The sequence below is a fragment of the Amia ocellicauda genome, chromosome 4 (genome assembly GCF_036373705.1).
Source record: "Amia ocellicauda isolate fAmiCal2 chromosome 4, fAmiCal2.hap1, whole genome shotgun sequence".
Classification (NCBI taxonomy): Eukaryota; Metazoa; Chordata; class Actinopteri; order Amiiformes; family Amiidae; genus Amia; species Amia ocellicauda.
Window position 1 is genome coordinate 9,938,674 of NC_089853.1, and position 22,030 is coordinate 9,960,703.

General features: G+C 39.2%; 1 protein-coding gene across 1 annotated transcript in view; it reads left to right on the plus strand.

Moving 5' to 3' along the window:
• alx4b (ALX homeobox 4b) overlaps positions 1-22,030 on the plus strand; it is a 35,503-nt gene that overhangs the window by 11,704 nt on the left and 1,769 nt on the right. Inside the window, exons 2-3 of the mRNA XM_066700949.1 lie at positions 13,399-13,712; positions 21,044-21,172. Of these exons, the coding sequence (XP_066557046.1) occupies positions 13,399-13,712; positions 21,044-21,172 (443 nt within the window). The remainder of the gene's footprint in view (positions 1-13,398; positions 13,713-21,043; positions 21,173-22,030) is intronic.

Sequence of the window (22,030 nt, forward strand, 5' to 3'; positions counted from 1 at the left end):
AGACGTGGTCTTTTCAATGGTGACCTTAACAAGACAGAAGCCACATACAGCACGATGCATCTCCACAAGCATACCATTAAGTACAATAGGAAACACTGCAAAACATGTGATCATCAAAGTGTTATTAAAAAAAAAAAACATTTAAGTTAAGTTTCTATACTGAATCCATAATTCTGTGGACAGCGTGTCCATGCACTTTCCATGTACACATCTGCAGAGAGCAAGAGCTCATAGGCAGAAGAAATAGTGCTGTGTTCCATTTAAGAATCCCGTGGCCCTGTTTAATCATCTTCCTGAATACAAAAAAATACAAAAAACATTTAGAATATGAAGCTAATTATAAATCCTTGTATGAAACAAAGCTACCAAATTAACAGCCCACAAGTAGAGTGTTGTTAGGGTCTTGTGCTTCACATCTGGGATGCAGAGCTGAAACCTGGCCCAGGCCACATGTTCTGTGACTCACTGCCTGCCTCCCCTTGAGGACAGGGGGTCATCACTTCACCATCCACTACTGTAGGCAGTCTTTGCTCAGACACTGGCCTGTATGCCCCAAGGAAGCCTGCAGAGATTGTTCTTCTGCCGGCCCACACTGGAGCTCTTCTCCAGCAGGTAGCCTGATGCTCCTGCGTCCGCCTGTGAGCGAGTTTGGGAGACAGGCCAGGGTTTACACTCTGACCATTAAAAAGAGAAATACTACTTTGCTGTGATTTCACTGGCACCGACAAGTAACGGTTTTATTCAAATTATCATTATACGTGGAAGCACAGCTTATAAGAAAAATACTGAAATGAAAAGATATTATCCAGTGACAAGACACCTTTCTCATAAGTGTCAATAGAGTAGATAGTTTTGATTTGTTCACAATAATACACAATAACATATAATCTTAGCTGTATTCTTTGTAACTGCCCAAAGGAAATTTTAAGTATTATATATTAAATGTATTGTAAAAAATGCACATATCTTCCTTTAAGGATTACTGTTACTTACATCTCATAATTACCAGATACGTTTGCTAAGTTCCCAAATTTGTATTTTTGCACTGAAAATGAAGTCAGGACAACTGCTCTGGGTAGAAATAAGTTTATAAAAAAGAAAAGAAGAGAAATATCATCCCCAGCGAGCTAGTCAGAGTTTCAGAACATTAAAATACTTGGCTGTGTTTTAAAGATATTCTAGTCTCATATCAAAACAGCATATTGTAAGTATGTGTGAAGAGATCTGGAAAGATGATGTCACAGTATATGTATGTACTGATGTCTAACACATTGTGTAAATACAGCAGTATGCATGATCACGTGCAACAGACATATGAGCGTGCGCTGTGCTCGTGTGCGAGACTGCGTTTGCCTATATGTACATAATCACCGACATGCCAGGCATTTCTGCTTCAAGGGGCGTGTTGCAAGTATTGGACAAAAATGCAGCAGCTAAATGAATCGAGAGCAATTAATGTTCTAAAACTCAACATCAATCATTATCTTTTCTCCCTTTCTTTCCTTCTTTCTTTTAACAAGGTCTTAGAAAATTCTCATGTTCCCTGAGTTCATGTTTTTTTTTTATGAGCTTTATTCTCATGGTTCCTGCCAATCCCCCCAAAGGACTGGTAACAGAAGAAGCCTTCGTTACAGCTTCCTGGCATCTCTCTTTTCAGAAGGAGATGATTCCCCTTTGTGTGTTCCCGTCTCCGTAGGCCCACGAATCGAGTGGAAAAATTGAAATAAAGGAGGCTAGCCAGGAAACATCTCTCCTTCTATCCCCATAATGCTCACTGCCTTCTTTTAATTATCTAGTTCTAAGGAGCTCCAGATTGCTATAGTTTTCATCTCACTGTGTTACAGGATAGTTTAGGGGGCACCTGGTACAAGCTCTGTACAACAGTTTAGATCTCAGTTTAAGAAGTTGGAGTTCAAACAAAAAGCAAAGAAAGACAAACGCTACAGTCTGGACAATTGTTATTTCAGAGGATACATCATCCTGGTACTCTGGTCAGTTAACATGTGTGTGGTTATGGATGTCCTGAGTGAGTGGTGCTATGGTGATTAGTCTTTGTGTGGGTCGGAATCATATACAATCTTTTAATAACTTTGGCAAAGAGGGGGTCAACAAAGCTTCAGTTTTTACATCCCACTGGCTCATCTCTAGGCCACGGAAGACATTTGGGCAGCAGTTTGAGACAATATCTTAAATATAAATGTATGCAGAATGAGGTCTCCAGTGCTCTGAGCTGAAACTGATCACATCAAAGCTTGTGTTCAATGTATGTCCAATCTACAGAGAAGAGGTTTGGAAAAAGTTGCCAGAAAATTGTGCCAAACATCAAGCTCTCAAACACAGAAGAACACATATACATATGTTAAACAACTACAACTCTCCTCACAGTAGTTTCAGTATGACCAAGACAGTATTCAGTCTAATGATCCAGTTTAAATGACTATCGTATTTCCTGATTTATAATATTGGGTCTTAGATTACGTGTAGTTCTGGGCATGGTTCCTTAGATGTCCCTAACTAGCCTACCTATTGTAATTTAAAAGAGCTCTCAACTATAATATACTCTTTTGAGGTAATAGTATGATAACATGTGCATCTACACCCATTACACTGGTAAAATACATGCCTTCTGGCAGGGCCAATGAATATCTTTAAGAAGAAAACAAAAAAAACATGGGAAGTTTATTAATAAAATGGCGATTACATTAAATGAATGACTTTTGTCCCATTGTTCTTCGGGACATATACATGAACATGTTGGAAGCATTCTGGGTCCAGCATTAAGAAATACATTTTACTGGCAGTTTTTACCAATTTCTCTTTTGCCAGAGAGACAAGGATATACAAAAATCTTCTTGCATCCTGGGTCTCAATTTAGAGAAGGGGCTTTGCATATTGGGCCTGAGAGGCAGGGGGGGTTGGTCAAGTAGAATATAACAGAACAAACAAAGAACGACAAATAATGTCTCTGTTGGCCTTGTTGGATTTTGTAGACAGTTATGCAGCCATTTATTTTCAGTCTTACAGTGCTTTACAGAAATGCAGAGATTTATCGTTATCATATATATATATATATATATATATATATATATATATATATATATATTCACTTACAGTGCTAAACAAACTATCAAAGCCATCAACAGAACGTCCTGTGAAACAACTTTCTAGTTGTCTAATGTTATCAAAATGAAAACAGTTCACAGCCATGTTAAAGCGATGTCATCTTGGGAACGAAGGGATATTTCAATACACATTTGATGTAAAAGGAGGTGACAAGGACCGAGGATCATTTTATGCAGCCTGCTTGCAGAATAACACAGCAATTGACATCCAGCTTAACACAACTCTGAAAGCGCAACACAAACCACTACACGTGTCATATATCAACATTCACTGCGCTGCCCTTGGGGATGAAAATCATACGCTGCTAACAGATCACCACAGGCAAAAACCAGCTAGACAGGCAAACTGAGGGCTACCTTAGAAGATTGTCCAACTGAAGCTTGGATGACAGAGCATACATTGCACCTCCTATCCTCAAGTTGCCAAAGGAGACATTATTTCTCACAATGATTCTTAACTTTGCCATTATTCAATTTTATGCTGTATAGGAAGACCATCAATGCTTTCTCAGATGGATGATACTTTATATGAATATATATAAAAAATAGATGCTCTGACATACCCTTGCAGATGCTCCTTCAATCCATATAGATTCAATAACACCTGCAGGAGTGAAGTCACATTCTCACTTTTGTAAATTAAGAACTGTTTGTAAATGTATTCTAATCCTAAAAAAGGCAGACAATTTATTAACCCAATGATTGTGACATTATTGCTCTGTTCATCTAGAAGGCATAACACAAACATTGCTGTCATGAAATGAAATGCTGTTTATCGATATTAATGCTCTTGAGTGGGTCAATGTGAAGTCCTCTACTGGGAGCTCAGGTAGGCCTCTATAGTTAAGACCCATATGCTTTCCCTAATCTGGGCTATATCATTAGTGGAGTGTGAAAAGGAGCCTAAAGCACAGCATACAACTCAGTGAGCAATGTTCAGGTTTGGGTCAGCTCAAAGTCAATGAGCTTGCAGTGTTGTCAGTGAGAGATGAATCAAATCCTTTGACTGATGCTTTAGGTCTGCTGGTTGTGGGGTTTTCATATAAATAAGGTAATGGATTAATAACTGCAGATGGCAGAAAACGAGGGAAGAATGCTGAGGGCAGCACAGGATTCAGGACAGTGAGACAGCAGGCATCAGTGGCTAGATCTGTTGGAGCTCAGTTGGCGTTATGCTGGACAGCTTCAGATCCATGGAAAACGTGTGGTGTTCCAAGAGCTTTAAGAAATACCTAAGTGTCAAGTAAAAAGGCGATTTATCAGGAGGTGAAGTTTTAAGGAAATGCTCTCATAGTTTCCTCCTGTATCTACATTCTTTTCAAGTCTTTCCGAGTAAATCTTCACAGTGGATAGGCAAGGGCCAAGGCTTACTTTTTGTTGTTGCCCTGAAGTGATGCTTAATGTCTCTTTACTAACTACCATATGGAGGCCAGTCATGGGTTTTTTCCTTTACAGAATTTAATCAATAATGTCGAGGACTTCTGAATAATTCCACAAATTCTGATTTAACAGTAATTGTACACTAAGTCTGGACCTAAAAGGCCATTGCTTTCTTTATTCGGCAAATAAAATACAGAGAATGTCTTAGGAGCCTGAATGCAGATTTACTTGATAGGTTTGAGAAGTTAAAGACAGAGCTGTACCCAAAGACCTAGAGTAAAAGTGTTATTTACACCTTCAATACGACTCTATAACATGCACCGAGATGGCGCTCACCACAAAAATGCCCGGTATATAAAAAATGGATTAATCATTTCATTCATTCTTTGTTCAGCTTCGGGAATACATCTGCCTTTGGGTAGGCGATTTGCTTTGGTTTTGTAAATGGCTTTCTGCAGGGTTGTGGGAGTCAGCTTCTTAATGAGCTGCTTTCTCCACTGTTGTCTTGTGGTGTCACGGTAGAAATCAGCAATAAAAAGGATTTCTGTTATGGCTTCCGCTTTCATTTAAGTCACAGCAAAATACATATCTCCAGCTGTCAATCAAGCTGTCTATCAATCCACGGCCCGCGTCTCTCTGCCCAAGTATCAATGTCTCTGCGAGAGTCTCGGTTTCGGTCAGGCCTGAATGGTTCAGAGATTTGGCCCATGGCACTAAAGACATGGCCACAAAGTGTAATTTGGACCACATTTTGTAAAAGCAATATCAAACCATTTATAGGTACAAACCAATACCTTGTAACATAAGCAACCTTTGTAGACTTTACAAAACCAGCTGCATGATATGTTTAAAAAAATATAATCATCAAAACAAAGTAATTTCAAAGATAACCTTCTGCCATACTTCTACAGGCCATGTGAATTACCTAACACACACACACAAAAAAATATAAATAATGTTTTATTTTATGAAAAACCTGTTTACATTTTGAGTGCAGAATGTTTATTTTGCTGCATAAATCCCCTCTGTACTTTAGAATAAAGCAAGCGACTTACAAATGACAGAGAAAATATATTATCTACTGCATTAAACTGTGTTTATTTTCTGTTTGGTTTAACATTTTATTGCCCTGATAGCTATCATTTTTGTTTTGTTCTGTTCATTTTATTATGCTTTACAGAACTTGTGATTGTGTTTTTGATATTGGAGAGCTAAAAACAGGTGAGTGAAAGTGAGAAGAATGAAAAACATTTCTACAAAGTAGAGGTTATTTCTACTGACAACAATTTAAAACCAAATCAAACAACATTTATTTCATTTTATTTTAGGCCAGATAAAATCTCTTGGTGTCTAATTTGTTGTTTTAAAAATTGTATTTGCCTGTTGCTGACCCTGCTCATTGCATCCCATAAAAAGCAGAGAGGGTGCCCTACTGCTTTACAGCCAGAGACATTACACTTTGATGTTTTCTCCTGTTCGCCACAGTGACTAAATGGCTGCACCCAGTAAAAAGCTGACCCTCGCTAACTTGAACACCCTAGGACTTAGTTAGAGGCTAAGAAGAACCTTATGCTTGTCAAAACAGGACTGATGAGGTGTTGTGGGAGAATTTATATTCTACACTGTATTGTGCAAGAAGCAAAATAATTAATTCATGTATTAATGACTACTGGTGCAGTAGAAGAGAATGTTTCTGAAATACTATTCAGTTTAGTTATATCAGCGTTAGACTCCACCCCTGTAACACATCATTAAGCTTGCCTAGGATTTTTTTTAATTGTACGGTTATATAATCAAAGAATTACAAATAATGCCTATCAGGTGTCTGTACTGTCAGTGTACTGGAGTCAGAAAACCATTTACCTCACAGCCAAGTGCAAATGTGCTTAGGATAAATGGCCAATTAGTTTTCCAGTTGAACCTGATCACATTCTAACCAGGTTGTGAATTACATGCATCGTCTCTGTCTAGAGGAATAACACAACAGCAGAGCACTGTACTCACGTGAAAGCCTTTCAGATACTGCCATTATATCATTGTTCAGATCATATCGTTGTTGTTTTAACTATGCCATTAGATCACTGGGAGATCAGTTAGATTTAGTATGGTGCAAAAATAAAGAAAAAGGAGTAAAAAGGAGTATCAACTCCAGACAATGTTTTGTTTCCCTTTACCCCCCCATGTGCAGTAATTGGAAGAGAAGTAGTGGAATCTTGGCTCCCATGTAAAAATGTGCAACAGTGCTGTTTCAGAACACTGCAGTACAGCACACTCAGCCAAATGAAAAACACGCGGGTGCCGTGAGACTTTAGGGAAAGGCTTGAAAGTTTTGCCTCATACTTCCAAGAAATCTTCACAGAGGAAGAAAAGGGGGGATTCACAAATAAAAGCTATGTATGGTTGGTGAAAATCAATATACAAAAGGAGGTTTGTATTTGTGCAAAACAATTGGCACAGTGTTCAGTGGATACCTGCTTTTTCCTGTAATGAGGGAACAGCAATGCAACAAAGGTGTAAACAATTGTGTATTTGGTAAAATTGACAAACTTCCAAAAGTCAGAAAGCACTGGCCTTCTTCAATCTTAAAACCCTGTCCTTGCTCAGTGCCACCATCAGCCGTGTGATGGAGGCACTCATTGCTTGCTTGGAGCTTCTGCTGTCAGTGTTGATTGCACCTTGCATGGGCGTTTCTAGGGCTTCCAGGATCGGGGTGGGGGGGTGCTGACAGTGTTTTTTCCGTTGTCAGACTGGGGTTGGGGGGTGGTATGTTCTGACAGTGTTTTGCGAAGTTACTTCTACATTCTTGGATTCTTTTGTTGTATTATTTTTAGGGTGGCTGAGAGATAATACAGGGGGCTGAAGCCCCCATAAATAGGGTTTAGCGACGCCCCTGACACCTTGCATGACAGGTTTAGATTAGTGCACCTATGACAAATGACAGTCCCTCTTAATTTACAATCATACAATTACTGACCAGATATGATACATGGCAAAGCTATAATTTGGAGAGTTACATATTGCAATGAATGCATCCCAAGGGATTTCTTTAATCTCTAGGTCACTTTCTACCTTTCACTGGTAAAAGCTAAACCCACAGGTCCCTGGGCTTGAAGGATATATATATATATATATATATATATATATATATATATATATATATATATATATAAAACTTTATTTATATAGCACTTATCAAGCGCAAAGTGCTGCACAATCAATAAAAAACAACAAGTTAAAACAAGGATATACAAGGAAATTAAAATAAAAAAGGTAAAAAAATAACCTATAATTATAAGTAATGTGGTCAGTTTATATTTGCCACTAGCAAATTAAGAATGCATTTGTTGTTTAGTTTTCCAAATGTCCCTCAAAATTAAGTGTTAAGAGCTACAGTTGTGTGTCCAGCTCTACCACACATGGCTTGAAACCCCTCTATGAATCAACGTTGGCACCACTTCTTGCCAAGCTGCAAGCAAAAACGAACCCAACAGTTGCTTGTTTTCTGGGATGTTATTTCCCCTTTTGGTAAACCTCATGCAGCAGCCCCTACCTTGGGAATTCACCTTCAGCTACAGAAATATCCCCTACAACCAATCTCTCTCATACGGACAAGAAGTGGGAGATTGTCACAATACCCTCCTACTGCCAAAAAATATCAATGACACAGAATATAAACAAGGCCCTTTGATCATGGGGCTCTGATTTCAAACAGCCTGACAGCCTTTCCTTGTGGACGCAACAGGCACAAGGCATCTGAAGGAATAACTTCAAAATATTTACGTTTGAGTAAATATATTCATTTCCCAACACTTAACAGGATGTGTCAGTCTCAGGCAGGAGGCAATGTGGGACCCATTATACCACAAAGCCTGGCTGGATTTCCATCAAGGCTGAATGGAGTATGTCAATAGGAGGCAAATAGCAAACCGTCTGAACATGGGAGCACATGGAGAGTAGGCCGCAGTACAAGGAGGTAAATGGGTGCTCAGTCTGATTTATTTATAAGACAGTTTATTTACAGAGCAAGGAGGCAGTGGTTGTGAATTCTGGAGATCTTGATCAAATTAGATATAGATAAATAAATAAATAAATACATACATAAACTGGGAAGCTGTAGAAACAAGTGAATCTGTTCCTAAAAACAGAATGGAGACTTATATTGGTCCAAGTGCCAAATGGATTCTTCACCTCTGTTTTAATCTTATGGTGCCTACCATATACAGAAATTTTGAATAAGTCCAACCCATTTTTTGTGCACGGCGAATCAACAGCTAGCTTGCATGCGTATTAAATACTGTACGTTGTCCAGAACCAGAGGGAATTATCATCATAGAAGGCTGATGATCCCCATGAAGGCCCAAGTTGTTACTCCCCTGGAGGGTCTGGTTCAATGCCTATTTGAAAAGATTCTGGTTGTCTGAGTATAGTAGAAATTACTCTGCTTAATGAGCAGTGCAAATCCAAATCCAGTATAATCAAGTGTATAGCCTTAGAGCACAACATGAATGGTACAAGTAATAAAACAGGGCAATAAAAATCATCCAGAAAACCAGGTACAGACTCCCTGCTAAGCTAATGAGTTTGTGCACCTTTGTCGGACACTGATGTCACTTCCTCCGACTGCCTGTGTATCTGATGGCTATGGCTTGCAGATCACAGAGCAGCTCTCCATTGAGCATTGGCCCACGACAGTACAAAATAATACAAGAAAACATTATTTAAAAATGACTTCACAGAGGCACGCTAGTTCTGTAACTTACAACATGAAAATCCTGTAGTTTTTTTTTTTTTTTAATGGTTTGACATTTGTAAAGGAAAATTAGTAGCTCTGGGAATTGCCCTTTCCAAGTGCAATTTTTGCATTAGAAATTACAAGTAGTTTTACTGAAAGAAAGAAAGAATGTAACCAGAGTTGTACGCTGTAAGCAGATTTTCGAATATGCCCATGGAGAGACTTGCTGCACTTCCATTGAAGGACCTAATTTATACCAGCTGTATCTTCCTGTTATTTCATGTCATCCTTGGTGCATTTCCGTATTACATGTATTTGGATTTATTCCATGTTGTTGTTTCTGCATTGGCTGTTATTTGACCATCTAACTAAGCGTTAAGCAAACAAACACAAATGTCTATATTGACTGTGTGTCAGAGAAAAGAGAAAAGGCAACTCAATGCAAAAACCTCAGATCACAAGCCTTTACCAAGTGGCGGGTGAGATGGCAGTATCTCTGGTATTGTTGTTGAAAAAGTATTTTAGGAGAACAAAATCACAGATGTCATAAGAGACTAAAAAGGATTATCCGGGACTCATAACAGAATACAAAACGAGTGAACTAGAAGTCAAGAGATTATGCTTCTCCTTCTATTGGAAAAATCTTTTTTAGTTAATAACTGAAACCACCTACTTCACTCAGCTTATGGCCATACGTTTTTCTTGTATCTACTGTCTGAGGACCCTCCTCAAATCCTAAGCAGTGCCACCGAGCCCCTGGTTTTCTGGGCACACCACAAAACATGGCTCCCCCGTGACAAACTATACCCTATTTGCATTTTGTGCTGACACTAGTAGTAGCATCATAGCTGGCATGCAGGCATTTGCATTTCAACTCTAATTTGAGAACCCTTTGCCAGAGTCTCAAATGAGAAAATGTGCAAATCTCAAGCCAGTCCTCTAGCTCAGCTGTCTAAAATAACTCCCAGCCTCCGAGCATGAGGCAGACAGAGGTGAATGTTATGACAAGATTGGGAAAGAGACAGACACATTTAGGTGGATCTGACGGGATGCTAGAAGCTAAGATCTCCTACCCAACTTTCCTCACACCCTTGATCATAAATAGCCTAAGGGACTGACTGATATTTATCTTCATCAGCTTCAGAAAGTGTGACGGTATATACAGGGTCAAACAGCCCTTTTTGGAACTTATAAGAACCTATAATTTCAAAGCAAGTAATTTTTTTTTTAAACTGGATTATTATTTGTTATGTGTTTCATAATTAAATTATGTAAACAGATATTTGTTTTAAAGAGATAAATTGTTAAACGGTTGACCTTGGCAGTATTTGAAATGTTCCACCTATTAATCACATGTGCGCTTGGCCTGTGACTTACCAAAATGGAAATCTCTATATCTGGATAAATGATTGACCTTAATTATGTAAATGACTGTTAATTTAATTGTCCTATTTATACACGGTCAGGTAACATTGTGTATCATTCCTTCAAATCTTACAACTGAGCTACTTGTTACTGACCATCACCACTGCTACTGGTTTATGGCGCTCATTTGGCTGCTTCCAGTAGACTTTGAGGTCTATTCCAGGCCAATATCTGTGCTCTGAAGACATGCTTGTCTGTTAGAAAAGAGAAATGACAAGGGTTATGCTGACAATATGATGAAAACCTATAATTTCTCTCAAACTGTAATTAAGGCCAATGGCGGTTATTTTTGATGAAAGCTTGATTTATGGAAAGGGGCTGGCTCTGGTTACCAGGACGGTCCTGAGAGTCAGAGAGGCAGTGGAGGGAGAGAAAGCCGTATTGCTCACATTCACATCCTCAGAGCTGCCGGCCTGGGGAATACTCAAAACCCACAGAAGGCTGATGGAAGAAAGAACAGATGACCATTATCGTGGCTAATGTCTTTGTGAAAGATATATCACAGGGATTTTATCTGAAAATCAAGTGCTGGATGAGAACTGCTGTTGCAAGTGATATAGAGGGTCTGTGCCAACTATGTTTGAAAGCTTTTATTTTAGGTCTCACTGTAAGCTGTGTTTTTAAATGTATGTTTTGAGAGACACTGCTGGAAATAAAAACTGTTTGCTTTTTGCAATACATAGCTTTAGCTTGTCTGTCTGTTACCAGTTTCTCAGAAGCCATGGTCATTACTGTTAATAACAGGCAATTAACAGCCCAAAATGACAATTGTACAAGACCATGAACGAGCTCTGTACAATGAGCAAAGACATGGCTGTACATCTCTGTACAGATCACTGCACTTCCTACAAAACCTCTGTTCACGCTCTGTATACTGCGACAACATGTTACATGTGTTCTGTAATGAAATGCATAACAACAGCAGGGAAAACAGTTAAAGTGCAGATTTTAGAGTCTGTAAAAGTCTGGAATGTGACCAGAAGCACTTATAACATGTGAATTCTTAAGTTAGTTCAATACCACTTAAAATGTGAGAACACTAAACATTGCAAATGAATGGAAACAGCAGGTCACAAGTCTCCTCTTTAAACCTCTGTTTTACGAATTTTGTCCAGCATTCTTTCTTCCCTCCCCCTGTTCTTGACTCCCACACATTTATACTTTCTGTGTTTGTATCCTGATAAGAGTGATGAAACCTGATTGAGTGGGCCCATTCCATGGAAGGACTGGTTCCCTTCTGTATCTTAGAATAAGCAATTTATTTGTAAGGAATATAGCAGGGTTTTATCAAAAAAGATTGCATTTGACACAGTTGTGGATGTTTTTTAATCCACTTGTGAGAATTCATGAATACAGTCTATATATTAATTAACTTTTGGTTCATCCTTCCTTTAACATTTTGAATAAAACCTGATGATCACTAGAAGATGAAAAGACTAAAGATAAGTGAGCTATTAGTAGTACCAAATCTCATTCAGAAATGACCCCAGTTCTTCCGTTTAATGTTATATGATATATTGTCTACAGTCAGTAAGTTATATTATCTACATATTTTCAAAGTATTCATTTTTTAAAATTTGTATTGCTCTATTCTTATTCACTTTGTTTTTGTTGATATTTTCTTGTATCATGATCTTGTAGTTCCTCAGTGCTCTCAAGCTGCTTCTGCGGAACTATTTTAGTGCAAAGACCAGAACCGAATCGTGCACATTGCTCACAGTAAAATACACAGAACCATCAAAACAACAACAACAACAACATGCCAGGGAAAAAAGTACATCTTAAAATGCATCTGAAAGGACACTACCAAGTCTTGCTCCCCACACTAGCATACGCCTGGGAACGTTTTCTCTTTCTCTAAATGGGTTTATTCATCTTCCCACATTTTGATTAAAAACAACAATAATGACAACAATAACAATATTATTATTATTATTATTATTATTATTATTATTATTAATAATAAAAACAGGAGCAGAGAACAAGAGTAGGCAATAAATCAGGAACTTTAGAAGAGTCTGGAAGCCGCCTGGACTCACGCAGATATCAATATTTAGATAGTAACTAGTTTACAGTGTAGTTAATTGCCAAGGTCATACTTTTTCCCCCCACTTAAAACCACACAGAGCATTTATTGCACATCTGCTTCCCTTAATACCCCTATCGCCTTCTCAAAGTAGCACCAGCCCAAGCAGCTGTATTTTACACAAGTGGTTTTTAAAATCCACTTTCAAGCTGCCAGTTGACTTCCTATTCCAATTTATTTTAGCCTAAACACATGGGTCCTTTAATGGTTTACATAGTCTTCATAAAACGGAGAAGTAGAGCATTCTCACTTGTTGAGAGGAAGAGATAGTCTGTAATTATAAAGCATAAAAATGGCTCTGCTTCTGCCATTAATGAGTCTCTGTAGCAGGTGTTGTCTGCAGTGACTCTGGACAGCCAAATTCATCAACATAATGCTCCATAAACAACCTGAATGTATGCATAATACAACGTATTATGCATTATTTTCTTAAACATCGAAATCTGAATTTTAGACATATTGCAATTAATTAAACACCTAAATAATATTCAGAATCCTTATTCTGAGCTGTGCACTGCAGAGCAGTGCAGACTTCTGCAATAATGGAAATGAAACCTTGAGGACTGTGGCTAACCAGGATCAGGAGAGAATGTCATTGGTACTCACAGACACCTCACCCTTCTCTCTCTCTCTGTCTTGCCCTTCTCCTCCAGCCAAAGACAGCCCTGGACTGACAGACTCCGAGTTGCCCCCGAGCGCTGACCCTGCAGGGATGGACGGCAGCTACCTCAGCGTGAAGGAGGCAGGGGTGAAGGGGCCCCAGGAGCGGCCAGGCTCCGAGCTCGCCAGTCCCCTAGACAAGGCCGAGGGCGAGAGCAACAAAGGCAAGAAGAGGCGCAACCGCACCACCTTCACCAGCTACCAACTGGAAGAACTGGAGAAGGTGTTCCAGAAGACACACTACCCAGACGTGTATGCCCGCGAGCAGCTGGCCCTGCGCACCGACCTGACAGAGGCCCGCGTGCAGGTAGGGGCAAGGGGGTGGCAGGGCTGTGTCATGTGACTGTAGTCACAAAGGTCAGTGTGGATTCAAAGAAAAGTGTCTGAGGTATGCTGCTGCTGAGGAGCTTGACTGTACCTTTGTCAAGATTCACACCCAGTGCGTGGGTGTTTTCCAAATGATCTATTACCGTAGTAATAATAGTAGCGACAATAGTTAAAATTAACTATATCCTTTCCAATATTCAAGGGGAATATGTCGTGGGGGTGGTGTAATTCATATATGCGGCCTGTCATACCATGAGAAAAACACTGGTCTATTCATCGATTATCCAGCACACCAAAGAGAGACAAGGTGAACTTATGACTAGGATGACACAGAGGACAGAAATAGCCACGCCACTAACCAAGCATGACCACCCATCACGTAAAACTATATGGGAATTCAAAAATGTCAAAAGAGCGACAAGGACTGAGAGACCACTAAGGCTGTAGCTAAAAACAGTCGCCTTCCATTAACCCGATTTCAAGTTCATCTCTCGCTCTTACCGAATTCCAACCCAGGCCAAAAGGCAGTAAACTCTCCTGAGAGGCCCGAGTGATTTCTGAGGCCCCTGGATTTGCAGTGTTTGTCTTTCATTAATGCCTCTCAAAGGGAAGAATTTGTGCGTCGCTCGTTTCAAGGACAGGTGACCAGACCTGCACTGCACTGTCACCAGCCTATGTATGGTAAAGGCAGATCGATGATGATTCATTTCCTCCACCCCTTCACATTTTTCAATATCTATATCTGTAAAGGATGGTTAATCTTGAATAGTAATACACATCAGCTAAAAAGGATCATGGAAAAATGTAAATATTATTTTGTGCAAATACAACCTATGTAATGCTTTAGGACGATTGTCTCCTTCAGACTCACCTTAAAAGCAAAATGCCATGGTTTAAATATGGTTTAATATGGTTTAAACATTGGGCAGACAGAGTTACATAGGGCTTTACAGCATATTATCAAACATCATACACCTTTGAAAGGGATTTCTCTCACCCTCCCTGTTTTAACACTAGATTCTTTAAAGTTATTGGTAATAGTGGAGATTTATTTTCTCAAAGCTGTGAGAGCATATGGCTAAGATATATTTGGTTTAATCTTTTGCTCTGCTGAGTCCATGGCAAGAAATACTACAATGAAATGTAGAATAACTGTGGAGTTAGTGGTTATATCTCTGTGGGGACATTTTGTAGCTCAGACTCTCCGTTCAAGATCATAGGTATGTTTCAGCTGCTCGCTTTACTATATAAGTGTTCCCAAAGGCTCAGTTAACAGATTTAAGACCTAGATCCTTGATTTCCCCTTCTGGATCAAAATAGCTATTTTAGGGTAAGATTTGGTTCAGTACATGCTGCTTTTCTGTTCATTGAGATTTAACAAGTTCAATTAAACAATTACGGCTAAAGCTAAAATTAAAAAAAAAAAAACAAACTACAGCGGAATTAAGAGGTCTCAAAATGGTGAAAGTGATGTATTTAGAGAATATCTTTTCAAGTACAATTTTGCAGATCACAACCAATGGAGAAAACTAACTAAAGAAAATAAACAAATGAAAATACAAAGACTTGCACACACACTACACACACTATCACACTTTTACGATGTATTTCACTTTTTTCTTCTCCTAACTGTTAAAAATATCCAGCTGCCAAGAATAAAAAGGAAAAAAAAGCCAGAACATTTTCGTTCCCCTTCATCTTCTTCTGTCATTTACAGAAGGAGGAGTGAGAATGAGGGTTCTGCTTTGAATTTCATGCTTTGGAAACACTGCTAAGATGTCAGAGGTTAAGAGCTTTGCACAACGTCCTGTCACTGGTCAGACTCCTGCTCTTCAATACGCTGAAAAAAATCAAAACTGCACATTAACATGACTTGGATAGGAAAAAAAACCCTTTTGAGATGCCACATTTAATTTCCAAGTATGTTTTGGGACACAGATAGGTCAGAGCAACAGTCTTTTTAGAAATCACTCCTAAATACCTACATCCATGCAGAAAACAAACAAAGCAGTCTACAACTAAAGCCCATGTGTCATCCATTAAAGAAGGATCCACAGTGTATTTTTAATGCATATCTCTAATTGACTTCCCCCAAAGAGGTTTGCTAGTGAGTGATTTTGTTAAATGCGCACAGCAACACATCTAAAATCTAAAAATACAAAGAAGAAAATGTAAACGTTTAACAACATTCAACTTAGTATTTGTGTTATGCTTTTGTCTTGCAGCAGCAGATTATTTTGTATATAACCACAATGCCAAATGAGTTTCAATCTGACTGGCCCACACTGTCTCTAGTTTGCACATGCATGTTATGCAATTTCAAATTGCTTTATCCCATGGTTGAGGTAAATATAACTGTAACAATAATGATGGTGATCTTTCACTTTAATTTGGATTTAGAACGTAATCAAAACTAGTCTGGTTATTGGACGTGAAAAAATATGAATTTCTCTGAAACTGGAGAAGAATCATTAATCTTTAAAGGCAACGTCTATTAGTTTACAAAAGCCATGAATCTATAGAGCAGCCATTCACACTTCTGACTACAGCTTTGCAGTTTTATCAGTTCTGCACCAGCAATACTCTACAAGCCGAGCCATCAATTGATGGTGCTAAATGAGCGATGGATAGTAAAGAACTTTAGCAGTCGCTAAATATTCTGCTCATTTCTAAATAGGATTGATGTTATATCAAAAACATTAATAAATGACTGTCCCTTTTTTCCATGCAATACATATATATTTAAGCAGAGAACACGTCTGACTTCATAACATTCTACAATGATCTCTACTCTGAAATATTTGGCCTTTTCTGTTCAAAGCCTGGTTGGCTGGGGAGCTCCCGAGGAGAAACACTAAACCGCTCTGTGTCAGACAGGCTGGGAGGGAGACGAGGCCGAGTGGAGCGGCCGCCACTCTAGCTCCTCGAGGTTTCAAGGGGGCAGCGTCGGAAAGCCAGGGGCTTAGGGATCAGGAAATTAAACATGAAATGAAAACAAGCTCCAGTTTTGAACATTCTCCCATCTCGCTTTCCAATTTCCCAACTTCCCCCCTCAGATTTAAAAAGGAGGAGAAGAAAAAAGAAAAGAAAAGAAAGGAGTCCGGTTTCATCTTTCAACATCTGAATCCACACTCTGTTCTACATTACAGCGCCAGGCTACCTACCTAGCGGAGGGCTTCCCATCACTCCGTACTGAGTGGTCAGGACTACACAGTAACTTTAGAGCATTGTATCATTTCACTAACTGCTTTATAGATCTTACCATACGATACAGATCAGCTAATATTAAGGACAGACTTTCAATAGGAGACATTGATTCCTTACAAAGAAGTTTCAAACAGTTTTACAGAACACATGCCAGAAATCCCTGGCCTATATAGAATTTGTTTCTAGGAGTCAAAGTCTCACATGACTTATTTCTAAGGATAGTATTTCTAGGGCACAGGCATTTACTATACAGTGCCTTAACATGCAGTTTAACGGATGCAAAATGGCCAGGTTTCAATTATCTTGTGCACGTGAGCAAAACAATGAATTCCCTATTATTAAAAGAAAAGATTCTGCCTTGAAACAATTACTTTTGTGAATATCAAGTGTTAAGTACTACATTAAAAACACAAACAAACAAACAATCACACCTGTATTTCCCTAATCCACACAATAATTATAGTTCAGTTCGCCATACACATCACTTGTGATGTGCAGGACAGTATTTTCAGCACTGACTTCAAACTCAGCCGCTGCGTACCCGATATCAGATTACACATTTGCAGGGACAGGGCTTTTGACGTCTGCGCTGCCGAGTTGCGGAATGCCTTGCCTAAATCCATGAGACTCAGTCTCTGTTTAGATAGTTGGGCAAGGTTTTCTGAGCTCTCTACTACAATTTGAACATGATAATACTGGCAATAAACATCTTGGAACAACTGTTTTAAACGCACATGTCGGAGCTAATTACTCCATACTTTCATCTTGTGAAAATGGCTTTATTCCTTTCAGAAAACTGGGGGCACACTCTGGCCTCATTTTGTAAATGGAGCTTTCAGAGTCTGTTAGCGTTTTATTTTTAAAAAGTCCTCTGAAGACTTTCCCCCCACATTGTCTGTATTAGAGGCCATCTTCCTTTTGTTTTGTTCCTTCTTCTGTGGAATTCAGTGTGGCTTCGTTACTTCACTTGGATTTTTGTAATGCTGTTTCTTAAATTAAAAATACACCAAGGGGAAATGGGTTGACAGAGATCTCATCCGTAATCCAAATGTACATCGATTGATGAACAAAGGAAACAAGAAAAAAGCTAAATATTTCCTTGTTACGGGGTGACCTTTGCCTTAGTGAAGGAATTAAAAACTTAACAATTAATGTAATAAAGAACAGTTATCTATATTATAAAATCTGAATCACCAAGTGATTTAATGACTATTAAAGTTTCCATAATGTGTTTTCTTGTGTATAACAACAAACAAACAAGCAAAACAAAATATTTGACTTGTGAGAACAAATAATATTGATTGAACCTATGGGATTCAGACAAGAGTAACTTGGGATGTATAACAGACCTATATATGTGCACAGTAGCTTTCAAATGTATTCAGGTTCTTGATGAAATGCAGATGGTAAGAAAATGCAGGTGTATACCCAGTATTGCTCTATAAAAAAAAAAAAAGGAATCATATGACTATCAATATTGTAGACATCAATAGCATATCTGTCAAATAAAGCTATATATACACACATTTGTAAATAACCAATTGTGAATCTCCCCAGCTCTTCCCAGTTGCATGGCTTACACCGGTAGACCGTTTTTTTTCACTCCATAACACATTTTCTGTTGGATTGAGGTCTGACGCTTGTGATTCAGAACCCAGATTGTTATTTTGCTGGAAAGCCCATTCGTGACCAGGCTTAAACTTTTTGACAGAGGGTGCTGGGTTTAATGGTGAAAATATTCAGGTATATTTTGGAATCCCTTCATCCCTCAATTCTAACCAGGGAAGCTAAACAGATCGGCCTCTATGTTTCACAGTGGATTGATTTTACATTCTTCTCAAAATCCCTTTGTTTGCACCAAATCTACTGTTGGTCTTGTGTGTCCAAGATGTTCAATTTTGTCCGACCACAAAACATGGTCCCAATCAACTGGAGAGCAATTTGGAAGCTTTTTGGCAAATTCAAGATGGATTTTTTTTTCTCCATGAAGACCAGCGCAAAAAAAAAAAAGAGCTTATGTCGAGAACAATGTCCTCATGTAGACACTGCCAATGTACACATTAGGCTGTAAATCCTCCAGTCGCCAATGATTTTACCTCATAAATTAATAAAACTAATTAAAGTGTGTGTGCTCGAGGGGTACACAATCAAATGCAACAGCAGCTGCCATCAATGTGATCAGACACATATTCAGTATAAACACACAAGATTGGCTCCTTTCAATAAAATCACAAAACAGACAAACAAACAAAAAAGTCACTTTCAACAGCTTTAGTTCACAAGGTTGGTTTGATGATGTAATGGATCTAAACTGGTGCTCTGAATGTAGCAGTCTGGGTTTAAAATGAGGGGCTGTCAACTGCAGATGTTTACAGAAGTCATTGGGGGTTTGAGTCTTGTAACAAAAAAAAACAGTAGAACTATAAAACTATATATTCTGCTAAACAAATAATAAAAAATGTGCTTAATGGGTTTTTCTGTAATGCCAGAACTATAAGACACAGCTCAACTATCTATATTAGATCTCAGAACAAGCCCAGAAACAAATTAACTGTTTATATTATTTAAAAGTTTAGAACAATTAAGAGAATATCAATCCTGCTATGGTTATTAAAGTTGTAAAAACACATATTAAAAAATAATTGTCATGCCCAAAAATAAAATAAATCAATACAAAGTGCCTCTTTTCAGAAATAACAACAAATTAAATATAGCTCCAGAACAATTTCTAATAATCCTATAAATGCATGAAATACCTAAATGAAGAAAATTGGTCTCCTCCAGAATGTTGTTTAGCTATAATTTGACAAAAGCAAGCCAATTCACTTGTGCAGAATCAATGTAAATCCTGCCCGTCAAAAACAATGCATGTTATATTCTGAAGAAAAGTAATTCAAGCCTTTTATACTGCAAATCTCCAGTGCTGGTTACTGACAGGCTAAAGTCTTGACTGGGATAATTTCTCGTCTCCTGGCGTCCTTTTACATATCTCAATGGCGTGCTGAATTAAATTGAGGCTGTAATCTGCCTCTGGGGCCTCCGCGCTCTCACCCCTGCAGCACGAGATGGACTGATATGGGCAAAGTAAGCGAATACAGCCAACGCACAGGAATCAGCTTTAAAGAATCTGACAGCTTTCTGTAGCTATCACTTCAAAGCCAGTCAGGTTTTACTTTCTTTCTTTATCCAGGCACTTCATAACAGCCACCCATACCCCCTCCACTCTCGAGCTAAAAAAAAATGACCCTGCTCCAGAATCACTTCCTCCTCTCTCATGGAGGACTGCAGAGTTTCCCCAATAGGTCAGCCTTAAAGTCTTGAGTCTGTCCAGGGGCAGGCTGAGAGAGAAGAGAGGCCCTCTCTCAGGATTTCATCTGCTGCTCCGTCTGGCTAAAGCATCGTTAATAGAGTCTCTTAAGACTTGCCTTAAAAAAAAATATGCAAGAGACATCTATATTTGCACTTGAATTATCCCTCTTTTTTTGTTAAAAATACTTTAATCTTGCTGGTGTAGTACTGTGGTGTGATTTTTATATTAAAAAAGACAGAGATACTATACATTTATATATATTTGTATGTATATATTTTTTAAACACACCTAATAAATTAATGAAGTAAAACCATTCACTGCTGAAACCCCTTGATGGTAAAAGCAGCTTCACATTTAATATGAAGTGAGCCAAGTGTGATAGTGAAAACAGAGCCACCAAAACCTGCGAGTAAAGCCTTTTCACTGTCTTGTGGTTTACAGACCTCACCATCTGCAGCCGGACACCCTCGATAGATCTACCTGAACATAAAAACACCCCTCAGTAAAGGTGTCAAAATTTCAGCTGCTAAACATATCAGGGTAGGGTGTGGGCTGTGGAAGGTCTACGGCCACAGAGTAAAATTAGTCCATGAAGAGGCTAGACTCTTAATGAAGAGAACACAAACAGAATTTTGATTGTCACAGTTAAAAGAAAAAAAAAGTTATTAGAAAAACAGTGGCTTTAACCTTCAGGCGTTAGACTGCAGTTAGACAACCCACAGCGCAGCACTGAGCCCCGAGTCCCGAGTGTTGTGCAGATTTGGGACTGACTTCCCTTTACTTCTTCCTGACAGGTGTGGTTTCAGAATCGCCGAGCGAAGTGGAGGAAGAGGGAGCGGTTCGGGCAGATGCAGCAGGTCCGGACACACTTCTCCACGGCCTACGAGCTCCCGCTCTTAACCCGCGCTGAAAACTACGCACAGGTAGGTCGCATTGCCATTAAACTGGGGGAAACAGTCACACTTTCGCCACCGTGATCGATCGCAGCCTCGTGTCATTCAGGCTTATGCAGGGAAGGGGCAGAGAGCAGGGCAGGTCTCTGAAAACATTTAGCATTTAGCATAGAGAAGGCATTGGAGGAAATGCGCAAAAGGACTGACTGGAAGAAAACAAATGTAGCTTATTAACCTTCAGTGTGAGGTCTTTTCTATCCTAATTCCACACTCAATGATCCACTGACAGTTTAACAGTCTGCTTAATGAGGCAGCCCCCTCCCTTGCCCTTTTCATTTGGCAAACCAGATTTAAGCAATGCATTCTGGTCTCACAGACGGCTGGATTGGGAGGTGTGGGGTTCGCGACACACCCTCCCATGTGTTGTAGGAGGCCAGAGGATCCCAGGTTTATTATTAATTTGCAGGGAGGTCAGAGGTCACGGGCTGCTCCTCTGGACTGAGCAGCAGCTGTGGAATGCAGTCATCCTTGCACATCTGGGGCATCTCCCTGTGCACTCTTTCATCTCTCCATCAGACCGCCGCCCCCCCCCACCCACCATAACCCTCCCACCGACACAAAAACAATTTTAAACACTCTCCCTGATCACGACTGCTCACTTTTAATCATTTGGAGACTTGTTATTAAACCCCTGGATCGTGCCAAGAGAGAGTCGGAGGGAAGGAGGCGGCCTAGTTTTGTTTATGAGGTCAGATGTACTTTTTTCTTTTTTCTTCAGTGGAGTTGAGGCGCTGTGGGGAAGCAGGCAATAGGAGTCGAGGGCTTTTATTATATTTTTTTACCTCAGAATAAACAGATCGGTTTTCTTAGCGTAACCACCTTTCTTCT